Source organism: Panthera tigris, chromosome A3, assembly GCF_018350195.1.
Source record: "Panthera tigris isolate Pti1 chromosome A3, P.tigris_Pti1_mat1.1, whole genome shotgun sequence".
Taxonomy (NCBI): domain Eukaryota; kingdom Metazoa; phylum Chordata; class Mammalia; order Carnivora; family Felidae; genus Panthera; species Panthera tigris.
In genome coordinates this window covers 66,044,692-66,066,756 of record NC_056662.1, presented here as the reverse complement: position 1 = coordinate 66,066,756, position 22,065 = coordinate 66,044,692, and the positions used below count along the sequence as shown (strand labels likewise).

Genomic DNA, 22,065 nt, shown 5'->3' with positions numbered 1-22,065 from the left:
GAAGAGCTCCTAAAACACTGTTGTCTAGCAGTGATCCATGTGACCTCAGCAGAGGTCAACTCAGCCATGCCAGTCTCCAAGTGGACTTCCGCCAGGGAATGCACTCGAGTCCTGTTTTTGCTGAGTCCCCCAATAACTTTTCCTTTCCTCCTGAAACCCAATCAAGTAAAAGGACTCTAGGGTAGTAACACCCAACAGGGAGGCGATTTTGCCTTCCAGGGACATTTGGCATATCTGGAGACATCTTCAGCTGCCACAACTTGTATTTTATAATACACAAGGTTGCCCCACACAGCAAAGAATGATCCGGCCCTGATGTCAATAGTGCTGAGGGTTGAGAAATCCCACTCTGGGGGAATCGGCTTGGCCTGGACGACTCCTCCTACAAGGCCTGTCACAAAACAGGTGCTGGGTTGACATTTTGGCACTTGCCAAAGTAGGTAAGGACAAATGTCTCTGGGCTCTGACTCTCAGCTCATAACCACCTCCTTCAGGATGCCAACCCAGGTCTACTCTGCCATATAGCACCCGCCTTCCAGCATCTACGAACCATCTACTGAACAGCATGCCTAGGCACCACCCCCGAATTCTCCCCTGCAAGTAACCGGAGCCACACTCCCAGGGTTCCAGTCCTGCCAATGCCACTTAGTAACTGTCTGAACTCTGGGAAGTCATTTAACTCCTCCTTAACCAGGGTTTCTCGCTTGGGAAATAGGAACAACAGGGCCTATCCCAGCCAGTGGGTGTGAGGGTTAAATTCAAGAATGACTGTAAAGTACTCAGGAGTACTGCCTGACACAAGAGCAGTATCTTTGTTAAATATAGCTGTCTGCCGTCCTCCCATTAAACCAAGAGCCCCCCAGAAGGGAAGACCCGGGGTAACATCTGCTAACACCAGAACCACTGTCCTGCCAACAGTTTGACAGCCCCCCTCCCACCCCCCCCATCCCCCCTGCAAGGGGGAGCTGGGAGAAGAGGACGCCCAAAGACTTCCAGGCCCCGACTTGCCGGCACTGCTGGCCTCTGAAAGGCTAGGACAAAGGGCCCCAAGGCCTCCCCTCCCCGAGGGGATCTAGTAGGGAGCTTCCTGGCCACCTGAGGAGAGGGAAGGATGCCTAAGTGCAAGGACCAGCCAACACCTCTTCCAAAGGGACCACGGTGAGCAAATGGTTGTATCTCTCTAAACCTCATCTGTTAGGGATAAGTACAACATCTACCTCATACAGTTGCTGTGAGGATTACACAAGTTTACAGGTACAGATAGGGCTGTCACATTTGGTCGTCCGAGCTGAGCTCATCCAGGAGGCTCTGGGCTCCCACAAATGGTATGGACTCATTTAGTTATTAAATAAATAAATAGAAGAGTGTGGAGGCGAAGGGTTTCACTCTGACAGAAGAGGTATACTGTGATAAGCTTTCGAACCAATGAGGCAGAGTGGCGTCGTGGGGGCGGAGGGTGCCTTATCCTAGTACACACAAGGGTCACCCACAGGCTTAGTGGGGGGCTTGGCATGACAGGCGCTCAATAGAGGCAGCTATAAGCAGAGTGCTCACCTTCTCCAACTCCTGCAGGAACACCTGCGCAATCCAGGAGGCCCTCTCGAAGCAGGTGATCACTTCCTCCTCCCTCTCAGTCAGGCGGTGGCGGGAAGCAATGGAGTTGGGCAGGCGTTCTAGGGAGAGGCCTGCGGGAGGAAGACAGCACCTTAGACGTGCCCTGCCCCGGCCCCCCAACCCCAGGCCCTGCCCACAGACCCAGGGAGACCTAGGCTCAGGAGCAGCCAGTGAGGGGCAAGGTCCACAGTGGCAGGGAAGGAGGAGGCTAAAGCAGTGGTGGTGGTATTGGCGGCGGCTGGGGTCAAGCTGCGGGCTGACAGCGGGGACACCCAAGCCCCACACGGGGAACTGCACCGTGGCACCTTTCCTGCCTACCCTTCCAGGCCAGCTCCCGCAGGAACCATTCCTGACCCTCCCTCCAAGTTGCAGGAGTGCCCCCAGGCACTGGTTATTTATCTACACTGGTTATTACGCCCAGCTCTTCTCTTCCCGCTTTAGCCGAAAGCTCCATGTGGGCAAAATGTGAGCTTTTCTGCACCACTGCAGTCCCTAGTATCTGCACACAGCAGGCACCCAGGCTGGGCGGCACTTTACAGGCACCCTTCCACGGAACCAGTTTCTACCTCACCTAAGTTATTTGTGCATAGGTCAGACTGCCTGAAGTGGACAGCGGCTGCCTCTGCCCTCCAGGCAGCCACTGCCTGTTCCTGGCCCCAGAGCCTCGCTTTCCCCATGAACACCCCTCCTGCAGCTGCAGAGCATGAGGCCCCCACTCCATCTCCCGGGCAGACCCATCATCAGGGCCACAGCGACTGGCTAAAGATGAGCCCTGGAACTTTTAACTTTTTCCACTGGGGCTGGGAAGCTGGGAGGAGGTCAGCCTGAAATGCTAGGGAAAGCCTGCCTGAAAATGAAGCTACACAAGGTGAATACAGTCAACACGATTGAGCTGTACACCTGCAAACGCTTGCAATGGTACATTTTGTTATGGCTTTTTTTTTTTTAAACCATAATTACATTTTTTTTTAATGTTTTTTTTTTAATTTATTTTTGAGACAGAGAGAGACAGAGCATGAACGGGGGAGGGTCAGAGAGAGAGGGAGACACAGAATCTGAAACAGGCTCCAGGCTCTGAGCGGTCAGCACAGAGCCTGACGCGGGGCTTGAACTCACGGACCGCGAGATCATGACCTGAGCCGAAGTCGGACGCTTAACCGACTGAGCCACCCAGGCGCCCCCATTTTTTTTAATCAAATCAAATCATGGCTCTAAAGCAAAAACAAACAAAACAAAAAACCCCAAAACGAAACCAAAATGAACCCCCCCTAAAAAAAAGGTAAGAAGCCCAGAAGGGAGAGCACTGTTATGCTTATTAGCTGTTAAGCCATAAAGGAAAACAACTATATTTGCATTAGTTTTGTTTTTTTTTAAGACAAGAAGACGACTGAATAAACTCTTAGTAATGAGGAGAAAAATCTACAGGGTAAAGATGAGTCAAGATGGAAGAGGGCAGATTCCTAATGACACCGTTTGAGTGCCCTGCCTGAATCTCTACCCCCTGAAACTTCCCAGTATATGAGCCCATAATACCCCCACCCTTTTTAGGGTGAAGTGAGCTTAAAGTGTGTTTCGGTCACATGGGACTAACACACAGACCTGACTAGAGAGTGCTGTCCTGGACTGTTGCTTCCTAACGGGCAGAATCCAGGTCGCTCCCACCTTTGTGTCCCACACGGTACTTTACAATGCAACAGGTGCTCAGGATGAACTTCCTGGAGGAGCTGTAGGAATAGAACCCCCAACTCTCTCCTGCCCTCTGCCCTACCCTCCAGCTGATGACCATGCCCTCAACACTTCCCCATCCTTCCTCTTCCTCCCTCATTTTAGGCTTGACCTTTTTTTTTTTTTTTTAAAGTTTATTTATTCATTTTGAGAGAGAGAGAATCCCAAACAGGCTCTGCACCATCAGCGTGGAGACTGATTCAGGGCTTGATCTCACAAATTATGAGATCATGAACTGACCTGAAGCCAAGAGTCAGACGCTTAACCGACTGAGCCACCCAGGTGCCCCTGTGCTTTACCTCTTGAGGGGATGACCATATCAGCCTCCTAACTGGCCTCCCTGCCTCATGTCTTGTTCTATTCCACCCTGCACACTGTTCCCAGGGTGATCCTTCTAGAACTCCACCACTTCAACCCTCCAGGGATCCCCAGGGCTACAAGGTATGGTCCAAACTCCTGGCACTCCATAACAGGGCCTCTAGGATTCCATCCCTGTCGCCTGCCCAGCCTTGGCTCTCACCATATGCCACAGGCTGAATGTTTGTGTCCTCCACCCCCCAAGTCATATGTTGAAAACCTAGTGCCCAAGGTGATTGTATTAGGAGGCAGGGGTCTTTGGGAGGTGATGAATGGGGCTAATAGCCTTATAAAAGAGACCCCAGAGATCCACCTCACCCCTTCTGCCACATGATCACACAGCAAGAAATCAGCAGCCTGCAACCTGGAAGAGGGTCCTCACCATAATCTGACCATGCTGGTGCCCTAATCTCAGACTTCCAGCCTGCAGAGTCATGAGAAATAAACATCTGTCGTGTTGATGCCACCCAGTCTGTACTTTGTTACAGTAGCCCGAGCTAAGACACCACAACTGCTGCATCCACACCCAACCTCCTGTTTCCAATGCTGACCTTGCTCAAGCCATTCCTCCTGCCTGGGATGCATACCCCTGCCGAATCTCCCAAGTCTGCCCAAAATTACCACTCACCTTCCGCCCTGCTGAGGGCTGCCCCCTCCTAATACACCCTGGTATAACCAACTGATCCCTCCTGGGGCCCCAGTCTATGCTTTACATACTCCTGCCCCACCATTTCTTATATTTATTTACTCACATGCATACCCAGCCAGACTGTAAACTTTGAAAGGCATCAACCTTATCACGTTTGCCTTTCTACAAACTGGCACATAGTAGGCACTTAACAAGCCCTGGCTGGCCAGCTGAAGAAATGGCAAGCCTGATCATGTCTGACAAAGTACAAAGTGCCCTGCAAATACAAGGTAAGGAATTACTGTTTTTCTTGGCTAGATCCCAACTCATATGGATTTAGTGACCTTGCCCTCTGCCAGGCTGGGGCGTGAACAGGTCCAAAGGTCGGGGTGACTCGGCCGGGGAGAAGGCAGGCACAGAACGTGGAGGCCCTTGCTCAACACAAATACTCAGTTACCGGGGTCACCGAGGGTCAACGTGCCTCCTGCCAAATGACTCATGACCAGGAGGGGAAGAGAGCACTAAACGGGATAGAGGAAGAGTGGGAGTCCTGGAGGAGACGCAGAAAGCAGGCAGAAGGCAGGTGCCACCGCTCACTGCTGGTGCCGGCCCTGCTTCCTCCTTCCCAGCTACGTATCCTGTCCACCCTGCAGGAAGGTGGTTCAGAGGCCTGGCCTGGGAGACCAGCTGCAGATGGCAGGAGGGTGTAGCCACTCCAGAAGCCCTAGAGCGGATCTGTCTCAACATGGCTGCTCTGCGGCTCCCCTGAGACACATGCTGCTGGCTGGGTTCCTTCCTGTCCCACAGCTGGGCCCAGACCTGGGATGGATAATGCCAGCTGCTTGGCCTGCTCGGGCTGCCAGTCCCAAGCCTCCCCTGGGCTGACCACTACAAAGCGGTGAAATTAGTAACATGTGTCTGTGGGGCCTCTGCTGTCCATTGCTTCATGTGTTCCCTCCACTCCCAGCAGAGGCCTCTCGGCCATGCTTCTCTGGGAATTCTAAGTCCCAGCCTCCTGGAAAACTCACAGCAAAACCACCTCCTCCCGGAGGCTGTCTTAGGCCTCCTGACCTCAGAACCAGTGGAACATTTTACCTGTATCTCCTTTGTGTATGTCTTTTTCCCACCCTGTAACCAGCCTCTCTGCCCGTGCTATAGGATTTCAGTTACATGACATTCAAAAAAAAGGCAAAATTATAATCTGTATTAATAGAAACTAACCACTTATTGGGAGTGGAGAGAGAACCAACTGGAAAAGGGCCTGCAGGAAACTTCTAGGGTAATGGCAATGTTGTCGTTACTGTGGTGTTGGTTATGTGGGTATTTACACTTGTCCAACTCACCAAATCAGACACTTAAGATTGGTACACCTCACTGTATAAACATTTATCAAAAATAACGGATATAATTCCTTTTCCAAAGGAAGCAGTTGTGACAGCAGAGAACTAAAAGATGGAGGTAGAAGAGCTATGGTCACTAAGGTGGTCCTCTGTGAAATAATTTCCAATATACGTAAGACCAAAAAGCTTCCTGGAGCTTGGCAATGGCTTCTCCAAATGAGGGTGATAGTCCAGTCACCCAGTTCTGCCCATAAAAAGGGGCTTCTTGACCTTACCTTTTTTTTTTTTTTTTAAGTTTCTTTATTTATTTTGAGAAAGAGAGAGAGAGAGAGAGCAGAAGCAGGGGAGGCAGAGAGAGAGAGAGAGAGAGAGAGAGAATCCCACGTTGACTCCACACTCAGTGCGGAGACCAATGTGGGGCTCTGTCTCATGAACCCTGAGATCATGACCTGAGCTGAAGTCAAGAGTCAGATGTTTAACCAACTGAGCCGCCCAGGTGCCCTGGGGCTTCTTTATATTTGCTCTTTGACTCCCATGAAGGTCCATTTTCCTGTTCATACACATCTGATCGAAACCCACTAGAGACTCCAGCCCTTGGGTCCCTTCACCCTCTGCCTGCCCCTTGAGCATTTCTGCACAAGTGGCCAAACCACAACACTAGATCCAAGATGAGACAGACGGGCTGCTCCTGAGCCTGGCCCCACAAGACCCCAGTGGTTGTCACACAATCCTATGAGCCGGAAGGAAGCCGGGGGCTGCCAGGAAGCCCAGGGGACCGCCTCTTGATTCCCACTGGCAAAGGTGCCTTTCTGTGAAAACACCCAGCTTTACAAGCCAAGGGAAGGTCCCTTTCAAGAAGAGTGCTTGCTTTTTCACTAAGTCCGAACTTTTGGTTTGGAGGCAAACTGATCCTGGTTCAGCCCCGGGCTCAACACCCAGGCTGGTCTCTGCCTCCTCAGGCTGAGATGAGTCATCACATCCCAGGCAGGCGCCTTTCCAAGAAGCCCCGCCCTTGGAGCTCTGGGCCCTAGATGCAGAGGTGGAGAGCACGACGGTTTCCTCTGCAATGGAACTTTCCAGTTGGGTGGACTCCTACCTCCCTCCTACACAGTTGGTCCAAGGGCACCTGGTACCCACAGAAGGCTAAGCCCCAAGTTAGGTACTCTGGGTTTGGGGATGGGAGAGGAAGAAATGCAAGTCATTGCTTCAGCCCTTAGGGAGGGGGCCTCAATGCCAGGTAGGGAAGAACCTTATAAATCACACTCAAACAGCAGGCGACTGCGGGAATGGAAAATGGTGCAGCCACTGTGGCAAACAGTCTGACAGTTCCTCAAAAAATTAAAAACAGAATTACCCTATGAACCTGCAACTCCACTTCTGGGTGTATACCCAAAAGAATTGAAAGGAGGGTCCCAAAGAGATATTTGTACACTCAAGTTCACAGCAGGATTAGTCACAATAGGCAAAATGTGGAAGAACCCATGTGTTCTTTGATGGATGAATGGTTAAAGAAAATGTGAAATATGCATCCATTGGAATATTATTCAGCTTTAAAAAAGAAGGATATTCCTGGGGTGCCTGGGTGGCTCGGCTGATTAAGCGTCTGACTTCGGCTCGGGTCATGATCTCACGGTTCGTGGGTTCGAGCCCCGTGTCGGTCTCTGTGCTGAAAGCTCAGAGCCTGAAGCCTGTTTCAGATTCTGTGTCTCCTTCTCTCTCTCTCTGCCCGCCCCCGCCCCCCCCCCCGCTCTATCTCCATCTCTCAAAAATAAATAAACGTTAAAAAATTAAAAAAAAAAAGAAGGATATCTTGCCATATGTCACACAGATAAACCTTAAGAACATTATGCCAAGTAAAATAGGCCAGTCACAAAAAGACAAATAGTGTATGATTCCACTTCTTTGAGGAACCTAAAGTAAGTAGACAAATTCATAGACACAGAAAATAGAACAGCAGTTGCCAGAAGTTGCAGAGAAGGGCAAATGGGGAGACGTTTGGTGGGTACAGAGTTGGGGTTTCCCAAGATAAAGAGTTCTGGAGACTGGTTACACAACAATGTGAATACATGTAACACTCCTGTACTGTATGTACGCTTGCAGATGATTAAGATAGTGAATTTTATATCATGTGTATTCGATCACAATGAAAAATAAAATCTTTAAAAGATAGTTAAGATGCTAAATTTAGATTATATATATTTTACCAATTTTTTAAAAATTTCTTTTTAATGTTTATTTATTTTTTAGGAAGAGAGGGAGAGAGAGAGACAGAGAGAGGAGACACAGAATCTGAAGGAGGCTCCAGGCTCTGAGCTGTCAGCACAGAGCCCGACGCAGGGCCTGAACTCACAGACCGTGAGATCACGACCTGAGCCAAAGTCAGGAGCTCAACCGACTGAGCCACCAGGAGCCCCTATATTTCACCAATTTTTTAACCTACAGTGTTATATTAGTTCCGGGTGTACAATAGTGATTTAACACGTCCACACATCGCTTGGTGCTCATCACGACAAATACACTCCTTAATCTCCATCACCATTTCACCCATTCCCCGTAACCATCAGTTTGCTCTCTATAGTTAAGAGTCTATTTTTTGGTTTGTCTCTGTTTTTTCCTTTGCTCATTCTTTATGTTTGTTTCTTAAATTCTACATATGAGTGAAATCATATGGTATTTGCCTTTCTTTGACTGCTTTATTTCACTTAGCATTATACTCTCTAGCTCCATCCATGTTGTTGCAAATAATGAGATTTCATTCTTTTTTATGGCTGAATAATATTCCATTGTGTATACATACACCACATATCCTTTTCCATTCATGGACACTTGGGCTGTTTCTTTATCTTGGCTATTGGAAATAATGCTGCAATAAACACAGGGGTGCATGTATCCCTTTGAATTAGAGTTTTTGTATTTTCTGAGAAAATATCAAGTAGCATGATTACTGGATCATAGACAGGGTAGTTCTATTTTTAACTTTTTGAGGAACCTCCATACTGTTTTCCACAGTGGCTGCACCAGTTTGCATTCCCACCAACATTGAAAAAGGGTTCCCCTTTCTCCGCATCCTTGCCAACACCTGTTGGTCCTTGTGTTGTTGAGTTTAGCTATTCTGACAGGTGTGAGGTGATAGGTCATTATGGTTTTGATTTGCATATCCCTGATTATGAGTGATGTTGAGTATCTTTTCATGAGTCTGTACATTTTACCAATTTAAAAAAATGAAAAAAAAGGAAAGTGGACAACTTGACTCCATGCACCCGTCTCCAAAAAGTGGATCCACTAACTTTACTTCTAAGAATTTATCACTAAAAAATTAATGACATAAGCAAAAATTTAGTTTGAAAGATATCTACCGTAGCACTATTTATAATGGCAAAAAGATGAAATTTAACCTAGAGGTCCAATAACAGGAGACAAGCTTGCTAAACTGCAATAGATTCTAACAATGCAATGCAGTTAAGCTTTAAACAGTGATGTAGATATGTAGTGGGAAATGGCTCATAAAATACTCACTTTAGAAAAGAGATTATAAAGTATGATTGTATGAACTTATTTTTGTTCTTTAAAAAGCCACATATAAACCTATAGGAAAAAAGACCAGAAGGATACACCCCAAAATGTTTATAGAGATCTTAGTCTCCATTTCCTGAAACACAAAATGGGATTACCACCGATGCCCAACTCATGCAGGCCGTGAAATTGAAATTAGACGGTATTATATAGATTAGCATGCATGTTCTCAGAGAATGTTAAGTGAGGCTCACAGTGATCTCTCTGGAAGGGATCTGGTCTTTCCCTAGAATGACAGATGAAACCTCTAATTCAAGAAGAGATTCCTTCCAACACCCCTCAGTTAAAAGTGCCAGAGTCCAAACTAGATCCAGGTCTTCTGGCTTCAATACTGTCTGCTGTCTCGGCCCAGACTCCCTATGTATGTCTCCCCCTACCTGCCATGCCCCCAAGGGTTCCCAAACCTCAGGCTTCTGGCCAGCCCCTGGTGGCTGCAGTGAAGCTGTCCACTCTGCAAGGGGATGGGCCCCTCAAATGCACCCCTCACAGCCTTGCCTGCACTCCACACCCCCAGCCCAGGAAAGAACTCAGTGAAGGCCAGGTACACACACAATGAACACACCCAGCCTCCTTCCAAGATGCCCCAACAGCACTCCTCTCCCTCTGGAAGCCCGGACTGTGGACTGCAGTCTAGGGACAGAGCAGCGGTACTGACAGTGCTAACCTGCCTCCCCACAGGGCAAGCGACCCATGCCCCTTTGAGAAGGAAGCCAAAATCAACAGCTAATTCCTGCCATACCAGGACTTAAAAAAAACAAAAACAAAAACAAAAAAACCCCAAAACCAAATATGCCACCATGTCCTGCCCTAGGAGAAGCCTGGTGTTTTTATTTTCAAATTCTAATAAGCCACAAGTTCCCAGGTGAGAGCAGAATAGCCTGGGGTTGCAGTGACCAAAAGAGGACAGGAGAAAAAAAAAAAAAAGAAAGAAAGAAAGAAAAGAAAAAAGAAAACAAACACTCAAGAAGTGAGAAGAGAATTTGCAGATCATAATTCTCACAGCTGCTAAGTGTTTTTCTGTTTGTTTGTTTGTTTGTTTACATTTTTACTTTTCACAGCCTGTTCACCACTTAGCACCTAGCTGCAGTATTTTGGGAGAACTGGGGCCATTTTTCTCCATAGCCAGGCCAATCTTCTACTGGTCAGCCTGTGAGCAAGCCTGTCCAGAGCGTGGACTGTGGCCTCCCTGGTGCTGGGCTGCAAGCAAGAGGGGAAAAGGGCAGGACTCGTGGCTTTTCAGGGAAATGGAGGGTCATTCCTCCCTCACACCTTACCACACTGAGCTAGTGCTGGAGAACTGGAAGTGACACAGGCCTGAGGGGAGAGGCAGCTGTTTGCCATGGAACAGTCCTCTGAGAGGTGGACAGTGATGCCGTGGCTTGTGGGGCTGAACTGGGTAAGCTTGAGATATTGAAAGTGCAGGCCCTGAAGCTCCTGCATGCCCATCAAAGCATGGTGACCCAGGAATAAAGTTCTAGAACACCAGCAAGAAGACCCCCTGAGCTTTACTGCAAGGCTCTCATGCTCAGTCATTCCTGGCACCACCACCCCTTGCCCCCCACTAAACAAGTCACCTCCATTTCTCCTGGGGCTTCTCTTTGGACTTCTCCTTTACCTGGAAGGCACCTCTTCTACTCCTCTGCAGATAATTCCTCCCTAAGTTCAGGTTCACCTCCAAGCTAACCAGGAAAAACTCCAGATAGCTCCATTCACTTTCCTCTCTCTGCAGCAGAGTGGTTCAATCCCCAAGTACTTTTGGGGTATCAGGGATGACCCCAAAAGCTGGAGTCAGAGAGAGCCAAGTTCACATCCTGACCTGGTCACTAGCGGTGTTACCCGAGGTGAGTCAGTTCTGCCTGAGCTCTGGGATTCTGCCCTCCATACCTTTCACCTACTGTGGTTAACAGCACACTGATTTTCCTTTGAGGAACCATTCCTCCAACTCAGTCCACCAGATTCAGGTGGAAATCACACCCCTGGCACCAACCCAGAGGTTTGATGCTGGTCACTGTAACTGATTCCAGGGTAGGCACAAGATGGAATCAGGTCAATGAAGCACTCTCTCCTCCTGAGGCTGTAAGTGCTATGCACAGAACCATGTAAACCTGGAGGTGCTAAGACATCAACACATGCAGCCCCTAGATCCAGCTATGCCTGATGCCACCTACCTCCAATGACTTTCTAGTTACATGGGGTCATACATTTCCAGTGCCTCCCTCCTTTTTGTTGTTGCTTTTCCAGCTAGTTGGAGTTACATTTTTGTCATTACAACCCTAAGCCTGGTTATATGGAAACTGATCCCCAGAAGCATGATGATGTCAGAGGGTACAATTTCTGAAATGCAAGCCTGGCTGACTTAAGGTCAGATACAAGAGTGAGGACTGACCATCTCACAATTAAGAAACTGGAATTCCAGATATATAGCAGCAGTAGTGCCCATTGAAATGCAGCCTATTTTGTCTTGAGGTGAAGGCTGGAGCTTTAGGGCATCTGGTAGAAACATTTCAGGATATTGGCCTATGTTGGATACTTCTTAGGGTCCACAGCAAGGTCTACAAAAAGGGCAAGCTTTACTCCTGGCAATCCCTCTGGATGATGCAGATTTGCCAGGGGCCCTTTTTACCTGTGGACAACAATCCAAGGTAGCTGACAGTCAAGTCTGATAAGCAGGGTTGGAAATTTTCTGCTCCTGGAGATAGGGAGACCAGACTGTATCAAGAGCTAAGGCTGTGGCCTGGGAAAGGCCTGATCCACCCCCACCCCCCCACCCCCAGGATCTCACAAGGATCCTGTGCTGTGGCTCTCATGTGCTGCTACAGAGCCAGATGCAGCTTGAGGGCAAGAGGTGTGAGCACCCCTCAGCCCAGCCTATTGCTTACCCATTAAACTGAGGGCTGGGGGCTGAGAGGGGCCCTGAGGCCTGATGCAGAGACAGAAACCACTAGGCCTGGCTCTAGAGCCAAGGGCTCTGTCTGAGTCAACAAAATCTCTAGCTCTAGTTTCTTACCCATGGAGATGATCTGATGCCAAATGTCCAAAGGCTTATTACTAGGTTGCTCTAGAGAGCCTTTGAGCCAGACAGATCCCAACCCTTGCAAAAACAAAGCCTCAGACCGCTCAACGTGTAAGGCGATCCCAGGTGTGTGACCCCCATTTGGAAGTGGGCTGCTAAGGAGCTGCAGCCCCAGAGGGAACTTTGCAAATGCCCTTCTCAGGTGTCAAGGCAGAGAACACAACTGGGGGCAGCCACATGGCTGGGCACCCAGGCTAGGCAGGAAGTCCAATGTCCTGCCCCCAGTAGGCTGCAGAAATAAGCTACAGACCAGCCACCTCTGGAGTAATTTCCATTTCCTGATTTTTCCAAACCATAAACTCCACTAATGCTGTGGCCTGTTGAGTCAGGGACTGGACAGGAAAGAGAGGCACCAGGTAGCTTGTGACTCATCGGTCTTGCCATAGTTACTACCTGCTTAGCTCCTCCTCCAGAGAAGCTGCTTCTCCCAGAGCCACATCACACCAGAAGCAGGCTTTGCTCAACTGACTGCCACTCCCTCAAGGGAAGGGAGCCCTACTGTTCATCTTGGCAACCCTGGCAGGTGCTGGCAAATTTTACTTTTTCCTGTAAGACATAGAGCCAAGGACCTTGAGGGGTATAATGGCCACGGGCCAGATGCCTGGCAGGAGGAACATACTGACTTCTAACCAGGGAGACTCGGTCAAAGTCCAAATGAGCTTGAAGGAGAAAAAGAATGCCATAGGCTGCAGTTATACACAAGGGAAGCCTCCTGGTGGAAGATACACCTGAACTGCACCTAAAGGGAGTGTTAGGGCTATCTCTGCGTGTACAAAAGGGGCATGCTGGGCAAGAGCAGTGGCTCAAGAAAAGGTAAAGGGACAAAACTCTGCACACCATGTTGGACACCAGGTGGAGACCTCATTCAGCTGGAATGTGAGTGGCTCCAGGAAGGCAGAAGAGGCAGAGAAGACTGGGGTTGCAGAAGGAATGACCACCTGTCCCCCCAGGGCTTCAAGTTCAGCAGAAAGACAGGGCTGGAAACCATGAGCAGGCAGAATCAAATGAGCAGGCTCTGCCTGGGGCTTCGTGAGGGTGGGTGGCACTGCAGACTGGCCCTCTGAGAAGGGCCTCGAAACCAAATTATTCTACATTTAAAAAACATTTTTTTTAAGTTTATTTGTTTATTTTGAGAGAGAGGGTGTGCACATGCATGCTTGCGTGCAAGTCGGGGAGGGGCAGAGTGCGACAGGGAGAGACAGGGTTTGATCCTACGACAGCGAGATTGTGACCCGAGCCAGTATCACGAGTCGGACACTTAACTGACTGAGCCATCCAGGTACCCCTGGACTGTTTTTTTAATACAAAGTAAATGGAAGATGTTCCCTTGAAACAAACCAAGATGGTGGTGGGGCAATGCCATCAAAAATAGATGTCTACCATCTGTACCTGGAATGGGCTGGGAACATTTCCTTTCCCAGGGCTTTCCCCTGGTCTGACATGCTTGGTCAGGGGATGGTGGGCTGGCAGAAGTCACACTGGAGCCACTGCAGGGCCTAAGGAACAGAGTGGTAGAGGGGCAGACTTCTCACTCTGGGCCAAGGTAACCAATGTTGACATATAAAAGGAAGTTTTCTGAACAATCTGCCTACCAACACCACTGCCCTGGGTTGCTTCCACACTAAGCAGACCCATGGGACAGTGATACAGGGCTTCACTGGTGGCTGCAGCTCCTAGCCAACCCAGGGCTGATGGAGGCCAGGAGAGGTAGAAGCCCCCCATCTGCCCAAGGCCCAGTTAGGCCCCCCCATGGACTACTCTCAGGAACAGAACAACAGTGTGCCCACAGGCATCGTTCCTCCTGGCTGGCCCCTGGATTCTGCAGTAACTGGCAGGACCCTCTCCTTTCTCAGGGCTCTGTGCACTGCCTGTACTCTCATCTGTGTGAACCCATTCTGGAGGTAACTGCAACCTGCTCTCCAGGTGGGGTTCTCTGTCACAGGCAGGATACAAGCTTGAGAGACAACCACCCGGCCATCAATCTAAGCTCCACTGCTTACAGATTGCAAGTCTCTGTTTCTTCATCCCTAGAGTAGGCATAACAATTACCCACCTCCCCACCTTATAGAGTAGAGGTGAAGATGAATCCCATTACAGAAGCTGGAGGGTCACGTAACCCCCATGCAATATACACACGTATGCAAGTACTGTTTCTGCATTTCAGCAAGAGAGACCCAAGACCACTGCAAGATGGTGTCTAGAGCCCTCCCTGAGAATCAGAAAGCATTTTCTGGTCTCATCCACATCCCCTTGACTTCAGAGGAAGGCCTAGCCCTTGTGAGTGATGCTTCAGAAGGACACATAACCAGATCGCTCTGCCCTGAAGCAGAAAGTGGGTGAGTTGAGTGTATTTTTATGTCTTTGGGGGCTGGGAGGGGGGTGCAGTGAAGAGACCCGAAGCCTGTTCCTGACTCCTCTAACAAGACCAGGAGCTCCACTGGAGATACCCATATATGCGCCCCCACTGAGCCTCCAGGCCCCATGACACATGGCCCCATCCTCCTTCCTCCAGACAGGTGTGCCAAGAAAACTCCCTGCCCCACTGGATGGCACCAAGTGGAACCATGGATGGAACAATGAAGCAGAAGCCAGTGCAAAACAGTAAATAAACTGTGGTGTAATGGCCTGGCCAGACAACACTTGGGATTAGGGAAGGCAGGCTCCTGGGGGGGGCGGTGGCTACCTGGAGACAGGACCTAAAGCTGTAAGGCTGCCTCGGGTAGAGGATTCTAGTTCAAACAAAGCTGACTACTGTCCTGGGTAAGGACGCTCCACTTCATCAGCCTTGACTTCCTCATCTGTAACATGGGGCAGACTGGCCTAGACAGCTTCTGTCACTGCTCTCAGTCTAGGCTTCTGAGCAGCACTACCATGGGGGAATCTACAAGCTCTGGCTGCCCGGGTTCAAATCCCAGTTCTGCTATTCCCATGAAATCCACGAGTCCCTTCACCTCATCAACTGTAACTCCTCATCTATAACAAGGGAATGAAGAGAACACCCAATGAGGCCTATTTACTACTGTGTGGATTCAGTGAGGGTGTACCTGGCATGGAGTGAGGGATTAATAACTATTATCATTCTGTGAATTCTGTGGCCTCCTGCCACCACCATCCTTTCTATGGACTGAATGTTTGTGTCTCCCCCCAGCTCATGTTGCATGTAGTCCTAATCCCCAATGTGTTGGTATTTGGAGATGGTGCCCTCGGGAGATAGTCAGGGTTAGATGAGGTCATGAGGGTGGAGACCTCGTGATGGGACTGGTGACTTTATAAGAAGAGAAGAGAAAGAGATGGAAGAAAAGCTATGTGAGGGCACAGCGAGAAGGTGGCCATCTTCAACCCAAGCAGAGAGCCCTCCCAGATACCGACCCTGCTAGGACCTCGATCTTGGATTTCCCAGCCTCCAGAACTCTGAGAAATAAATTTCTGCTGTTTGAGCCACACAGTCTAAGGTACTTTGCTATGGGAGCCCAGCAGATTAAGACAACCCCGTGACCAGCCATCCCCGTCCCCTTCTCTCTGCATGGGGCGACCCACCAGGTACCCCCAAACCCAGGAAAATCAACATCATGCACACCCTGGAGACCTCATGCATGATCTCAAGCATACACAGGGTCAGGTGAAACTCAGCATGCCAAGCAGCAGGTAGGGCACAGGCATTGCAACAGGACAGGACGGACAAGCAGAGAGGAGATAGGTGCGTGGGAGGCCATGTGCAGTCAGCGAGGGGCGGGGAGCTAGCACAGGCCACGACCAAACAGCCCATGCCAGTGGCGCTTGGCTCCTTACCTCCCCTGCAGGACCTCTGACCACCAGGACTGTGTTCCCCCAAGAAGCTGGAGGCGTGCTGGAAAGAGTAGAGAGCAGAAGACAGGGAGCAGTAGGTAGAGCCAGGTCTACAGGAAAAAGTGCTGGAAAGGGCCCCCAAGGAAGGGTGTTAGGTTTGGGGAGTCCATGGCAGAGTGGTTTTCAAGAGGCCCAAAAGACCCAAACACTAAATGAAAAACACCTCCAAGACCAGCCTATGCTGGGGCACAGAGAAAGGGACGAGAGAGCCAAGGAAGAAGACCCCCACATACTGGATTAACCTAGATGGCCACCTGTCCTCCTACATGCTGGTGTTGCATCTGTCCTGGGTGACAATCTCAGCAGACTTCCTGGGAGGTTGTGAATAGTCTCTCTAAAGGGAAAGGGACCCAGGGGTGGACAAATAGCCCTCGAGAAACCCAGGAGCCAGAGTCAAAGGAGGCCATGCTCTGCAAAGATGTCCCTTGGGATCCAAAGGAGACAGAGTGGAGGTTCCAATCCTGGTTCCACCACAAATCTCTGGGCAACTCTGGACAAGGTACGTAGCCTCCCTGGGCTTCAGTTTCCCCATATACAAGATGGAGAGAATGTCCCTATCTACAACAGAGAAGAAGGTGACACTCTACCATCTCAAACATCCAATCTCCATATGGCCATAAGCATGTCTAGACTTTTCTCTGGGGGCTGGTTTGTGCCGGAATAAGGAGATGACCAAACATCTAAGATTCCTGACAACCATCTGGGCGGGGGGGGGGGGGGGTTCCTGGGACACCGCACTGCCACTGAGGGCCATCCCTCAGGCTCTGTGACCCTAGGGTTCATGGATCCAGGGAAGAAGAAGCCTGAAGCACAAAGTCTGGGCTCAGGCTTTTACTAACATGTAACCCCTTCGGGGTCAGTTCAATGGCACTAAACAGTGCCCCAGGTGAGCCATCATCCACAGCTCCATATCATGGAATTTCTCCATCACTGACCCTGTGTGCCTGGATCCTCACCACAACACCCCTTACTCTGGGAACTGGTTCTGACCTGCCCATCACTGATCTCTGGGCCACTCACAGGTGCCCAACAAATACCCAAGGAGGGACAGGCTGCTCTATACCACAGAGCATCTGATCTATAGCCAATGTCAGTCCCCAGCACCAGCCTGATGACGGGATGGCATTGTTTTTAAGCCTTTCTCAACATCATGACCCAGCTGATTCCTCTTGGTTATGGTAACCCTGTGAGGGCAGGTATTACAATTCTGTTTCACACATAAGTCAGCTGAAGCCAGGAAAGGTGAAGTGGTAATTTGCCCAAGGGCGTGCAATTGGGTGGCTAGTTATTGACGGAGCCAAGGCGAGAACCTGAGGCTCCTGATATCTGGCCTGGTGGCTGCCGTCAGTCAGCATGCGCTGGTGTGGCTGGTTGCCGCTGGTGTCCACCTGGCTGGTTAGCGCCCGGGCACGACTAGGGGTCACGTATCTTGAACGCTGGCCCTGCAGGCCAACTGTCAATATAGCATCTGCTCTCCTACAGCTACCAAATGCTCTTGGCACAGGGGGCCAGGGTGTAAGGAGCTGAACATGGTGGAGGGGAGCCATGGCTTGTGCCCTCTAGGGCCCCAGCTGCATCCACACCTACCTTTGATGACAAAGGCCTCTGCCAGCAGCCGCATCTGATACAGTGGCTTGTTCTCCATGGACATGTCATCAATCCCAGCCCGTGCATACATACTGATGGCATCTCGGTATGAGCCCTCCACATAGTGCAGCTTGCCCTGGATCAGCATGGCCTCACACAGGTACTGTGGCTAAAAGGATAAAAAACACATTAGCAGGCTTCTGCCTCAAGGCCTCCCCACCCCATCCCCACCCCCACCAGGTACCCTGGGATGGACCCCCGCCCCATCCCACTGAGCCATGACGACTTGCCTAAGACCCTCCTCAGAACTCCCCTCTTCCTCCAGGAAGCCCCCCCAGTCCTCAGTCCCTCTTCTCTCCACACCTGCAGTCTGTGGGCTACACTATGGTTCTCACTGAAATCCTTACATGAGTGCCCAATTATTTCATGTGTGTGTGTACTATTCCCCCAACCAGACCCCAGGCAGCTTGCAGACTGGGCTCTGTCTTCTGTCCAGAAGGCTTCAGCCCAAGGTTGGTACTCAGGAATTCAGGCATTTGTTCTCAACACAAGTAGGAGTCAAAGACCTAACCAAATTTTTGGGGGCCTAAAGCTCACATAACTGGGGGTCCTCTTTACATGCATATCTGTACAAATATACAGTGAGGGGAAAGGCCTTGGAAAGAAGCTGTGCAGGTAAGGGGCCAGCCACTGAAGCCCCACCTGCAACAGCAGGACCTCTGTGGTAAGAAGGGTCCTGTCAGCAGTGTGACAGGAAGGCAGGAGAGCCAAGGCCTGCTGGGCCACCGTCCTCATCTCAAGTGCAGAATCAAGTGCCTGAATTCAAGCCAGTTGGTTTCTTCCCTTTCTTTCTCCAGTACTGCTAATGCCCAAATCTTCAATCCCATACAAGGACTCTTGGGGCCTCCCTCAGGAGGTCTGCTCAGCCCTGCCCCAAAGTCCTGTTCTTGGACATGTGCCCAGCTCCCCTCCAAGATCTCCCACTTTCCATGGCCATTTGCTCTAGCCCTCGGCCTCCATCTCTGCACTCAGCTGGCCCCACCACCCCTTTGGGCCAGGCTCTGAACACTGCCCCTACCGCCCAGCAGCAGCTCTGTCCATAAAGCTCCTTGGAGATGCAATGCTGGCTCCTACCTCGGGCCTCTGTGCTACCCCTGCTTCCCTTCAGGGAGATTGGAGTCTGGGGAACCTGTAGCCCCAGGGAAAGCCTCCACCACTCCCCACCACCTACTGCCCTCTTAGAAGCCAGTTAAGAGATACGGAGCACAGCAAAGCCAAATTCTTCTTCTGCACTGGTGTTTTGGTCATTATAAACACACATTTTCCCCTTGCCTTTGCTCACACAGCTCCCTATCTGGAACAGTCTCCCCCCACTTCCCCCTTGGTCTATCTGGATCTTCTTCCATCCTTTGGGAACTTGCTCCCGACCCACCTCTTCCTAAGAAGCCTCCCTGAGTACCAGAGGGCTCTGTCTGCTGAACTGCTAGAATGCCTCCACCAAGTGGGCCCACTCAGCCCCTGTATGCCTGACCTGCTCCGACTATCAGTCAACTCTCCGAGGCTGAATTTTTCAAGTGCATTTGCTAGTCACCCAAACAGGCCACCCACTCCTTATGCTAGGGCCACAAATGACACACTCCCAGAGCCTCGGGACCCATGGTCCCTCCTAGCTGGGCAAAGATACTGCTGTTCCCCATGTTGGTTTCAAGCCACGGTCACATTTTCTCATTGCTCAGGCTAATTTAATTTACACCATCGGTAAGGGTGAGATAACAATTAACAACCACCCTCACCTCCCATCACAGCAATGCCAACAGCATCAGAGCAATGCGAGTCCAGAAAAGAGTTTTGAACTTTTCTTTGGAAAGGAGCTAGATAAATACAGGGCACGAGTCATCATTTTTCTTTTAATTTTTATTTATTTATTTATTTATTTATTTATTTATTTATTTATTTATTTAAAGAGAAAGAGTGCGAGAGGGGGAGGGGCAGAGGAAAAGAGAATCTTAAAATAAATTTTTTTAAATGTTTATTTTTGAAAGAGAGAGAGAGACAGAGTGCGAGCAGGGGAGGGGCAGAGAAAGAGAGAGGGAGACACAGAATCTGAAGCAGGGTCCAGGCCCTGAGCTGTCAGCATAGAGCCCGACGTGGGGCTCAAACCCACAAACTGTGAGATCATGACCTGAGCTGAAGTCAGATGCTCAACTGACTGAGCCACCCAGGTGCCCCAGAAGAGAGAGAATCTTAAGCAGGCTCCATGCCTGCTCAACCCTGACGCAGGGCTCGATCCCCCATCTCTGGGATCATGACCTGAGCCGAAATCAAGAGTCAGACACTTAGCTGACTAAGCCACCAGGCACCCCACATACTACTTTTAATATTTCATTTTGCCTAATCAACATCAAGTTCTTGGCTTTGGTGTGGATAATGGTGAATATCTCAGTGTTATTGGTGACCATGGATGTCTTCAGTTAATAGAGCATGGTAAAATTTGTTCTTCCTAAATGTGATTTGGCATACAAACAGTTTTCATAATAATATACATGGATGCTATTCAGCCAATGCAGAGAATGAAATATTGGCATGGGGAAAGCTCCAGGTAAAAGTTCTTGTCAAATATGGATGCAAGGACTCTGATTAGAACCTGTATGTATGCACATGTGTTTGTTAATGCACAGAGAAAGGCATGTGGGACATAACACAAAATGATGACCAGCGCTTAACTCGGGATGGGAGTGGGGGTGGGGCTGGCAAACAAAAACTTTTACTTCAAACTACTTGTTTATTTAATGACTTTTTACCAGTGAGTCCGAATCATTTTTTACTTTATTTTTTTTTAATTTTTTTTTAATGTTTATTTTATTATTTTTGAGACAGAGAGAGACAGAGCATGAATGGGGGAGGGGCAGAGAGAGAGACACAGAATCGGAAGCAGGCTCCAGGCTCTGAGCCATCAGCCCAGAGCCTGATGCGGGGCTCGAACTCACGGACCGCGAGATTGTGACCTGAGCCGAAGTCGGACGCTTAACCGACTGAGCCACCCAGGCGCCCCTCATTTTTTACTTTAAAAACAATTTTTAAATATTTAATGGAGTCTGGCAAAGGAAACAATTAAAACGGGTCTTGATGGGAAAAGCCTGGGACCCACCAATCAAGTGCAGCCTCTTTGATTGGCAGATGAGGAACCGGAGGGCCCAAGAGGTCAGAAGACATGCTCTAGGTCAAACAGTTGGTTTACTCCAACACGAAACCTCCCAGAGCTACCATAATCCCTGCTGAGGAATCTAAAGACAAGATCGTTAGACTTCCAGGACACTTCCCCCACAGAAAAAGCCCCACACTTCTTGGCCTAGTTTTTCAGTCCCTGCTCACTGGCCCCAGAGTCCCTCTGTCACCTCATTTCTCACCATTCCCTTTTGCTCCTGCTAAGTGACATACTTGAATGAGAACCTAATAAGAGAAACCATTAAATTATACACTGCTTCCTTCTTGGAATGTCCTATCCTATCTCTGTATGTCAATACCCTCCCCTCTTCAAGGTCTAGACCCTCCCACCCCCCACGAATAGTCCAATTCTAATGCCACCATCACCCCGGGGCTGACTCCCCACCTCACCCCAGGGAGTATCCCCCTTGAACTTGCCTCCTCATGTACACTAGTCATGTAGCATGTGTCACAGTCCATCTAGGACAATTTGCCAATAAGACTTATTTTCCTGGGGGCACCTGGGGAGCTCAGTTGGTTAAGGGTCTGACTTTGGCTTAGGTCATGATCTCACAGTTTGTGAGCTCGAGGCCCGCCTAGGGCTCTCTGCTGTCAGCGCATAGTATGCTTCGGATCCTCTGATCCCCTCTCTCTCTCTGCCTCTCCCCCCCTCACTCTCTCTCTCGAAAATAAATAAACATAAAAAAAAAAAAAAGACTTATTTTCCCAGTAAACCTGCAACCTCCCTGAGGGCAGGGTCCATGTTGAATCAGTACATCTTTATTGCCCTCATAGTATAATGCCTTGCATAGAGTCGGTTACCATAAAATGTTTAAATCAGAAAGTATATTACTTTGGAATATCTCTTGAAAAATCACGTCCTCTTTGGGTCTCTAATGACGTACCCAGACTTCTATTATAGCTCAGGATACACTGTAATCTAGAATGGTCTCAAACTTTAATGCACACATGAATCACCAGGAGAGCTTGTTGAAACAAAGATTCTGATCCAGATTTTGCACTCCCCAGATAATGCCCATACTGCAGGTGGGTGGACCATGCTTTAAGCAGCAAAGATCTGGAGAGAGCTGACTATACTTCCCTCTATACCTCCCCTC

General features: G+C 49.6%; 1 protein-coding gene across 1 annotated transcript in view; it reads right to left on the bottom strand.

Annotated features, from left to right (window-relative positions):
- TTC7A (tetratricopeptide repeat domain 7A) overlaps window positions 1–22,065 on the bottom strand; it is a 120,307-nt gene that overhangs the window by 87,053 nt on the left and 11,189 nt on the right. Inside the window, exons 3-4 of the mRNA XM_015538689.2 lie at window positions 17,744–17,912; window positions 1,555–1,685 (exon numbers count right to left, since the gene is read on the bottom strand). Of these exons, the coding sequence (XP_015394175.2) occupies window positions 1,555–1,685; window positions 17,744–17,912 (300 nt within the window). The remainder of the gene's footprint in view (window positions 1–1,554; window positions 1,686–17,743; window positions 17,913–22,065) is intronic.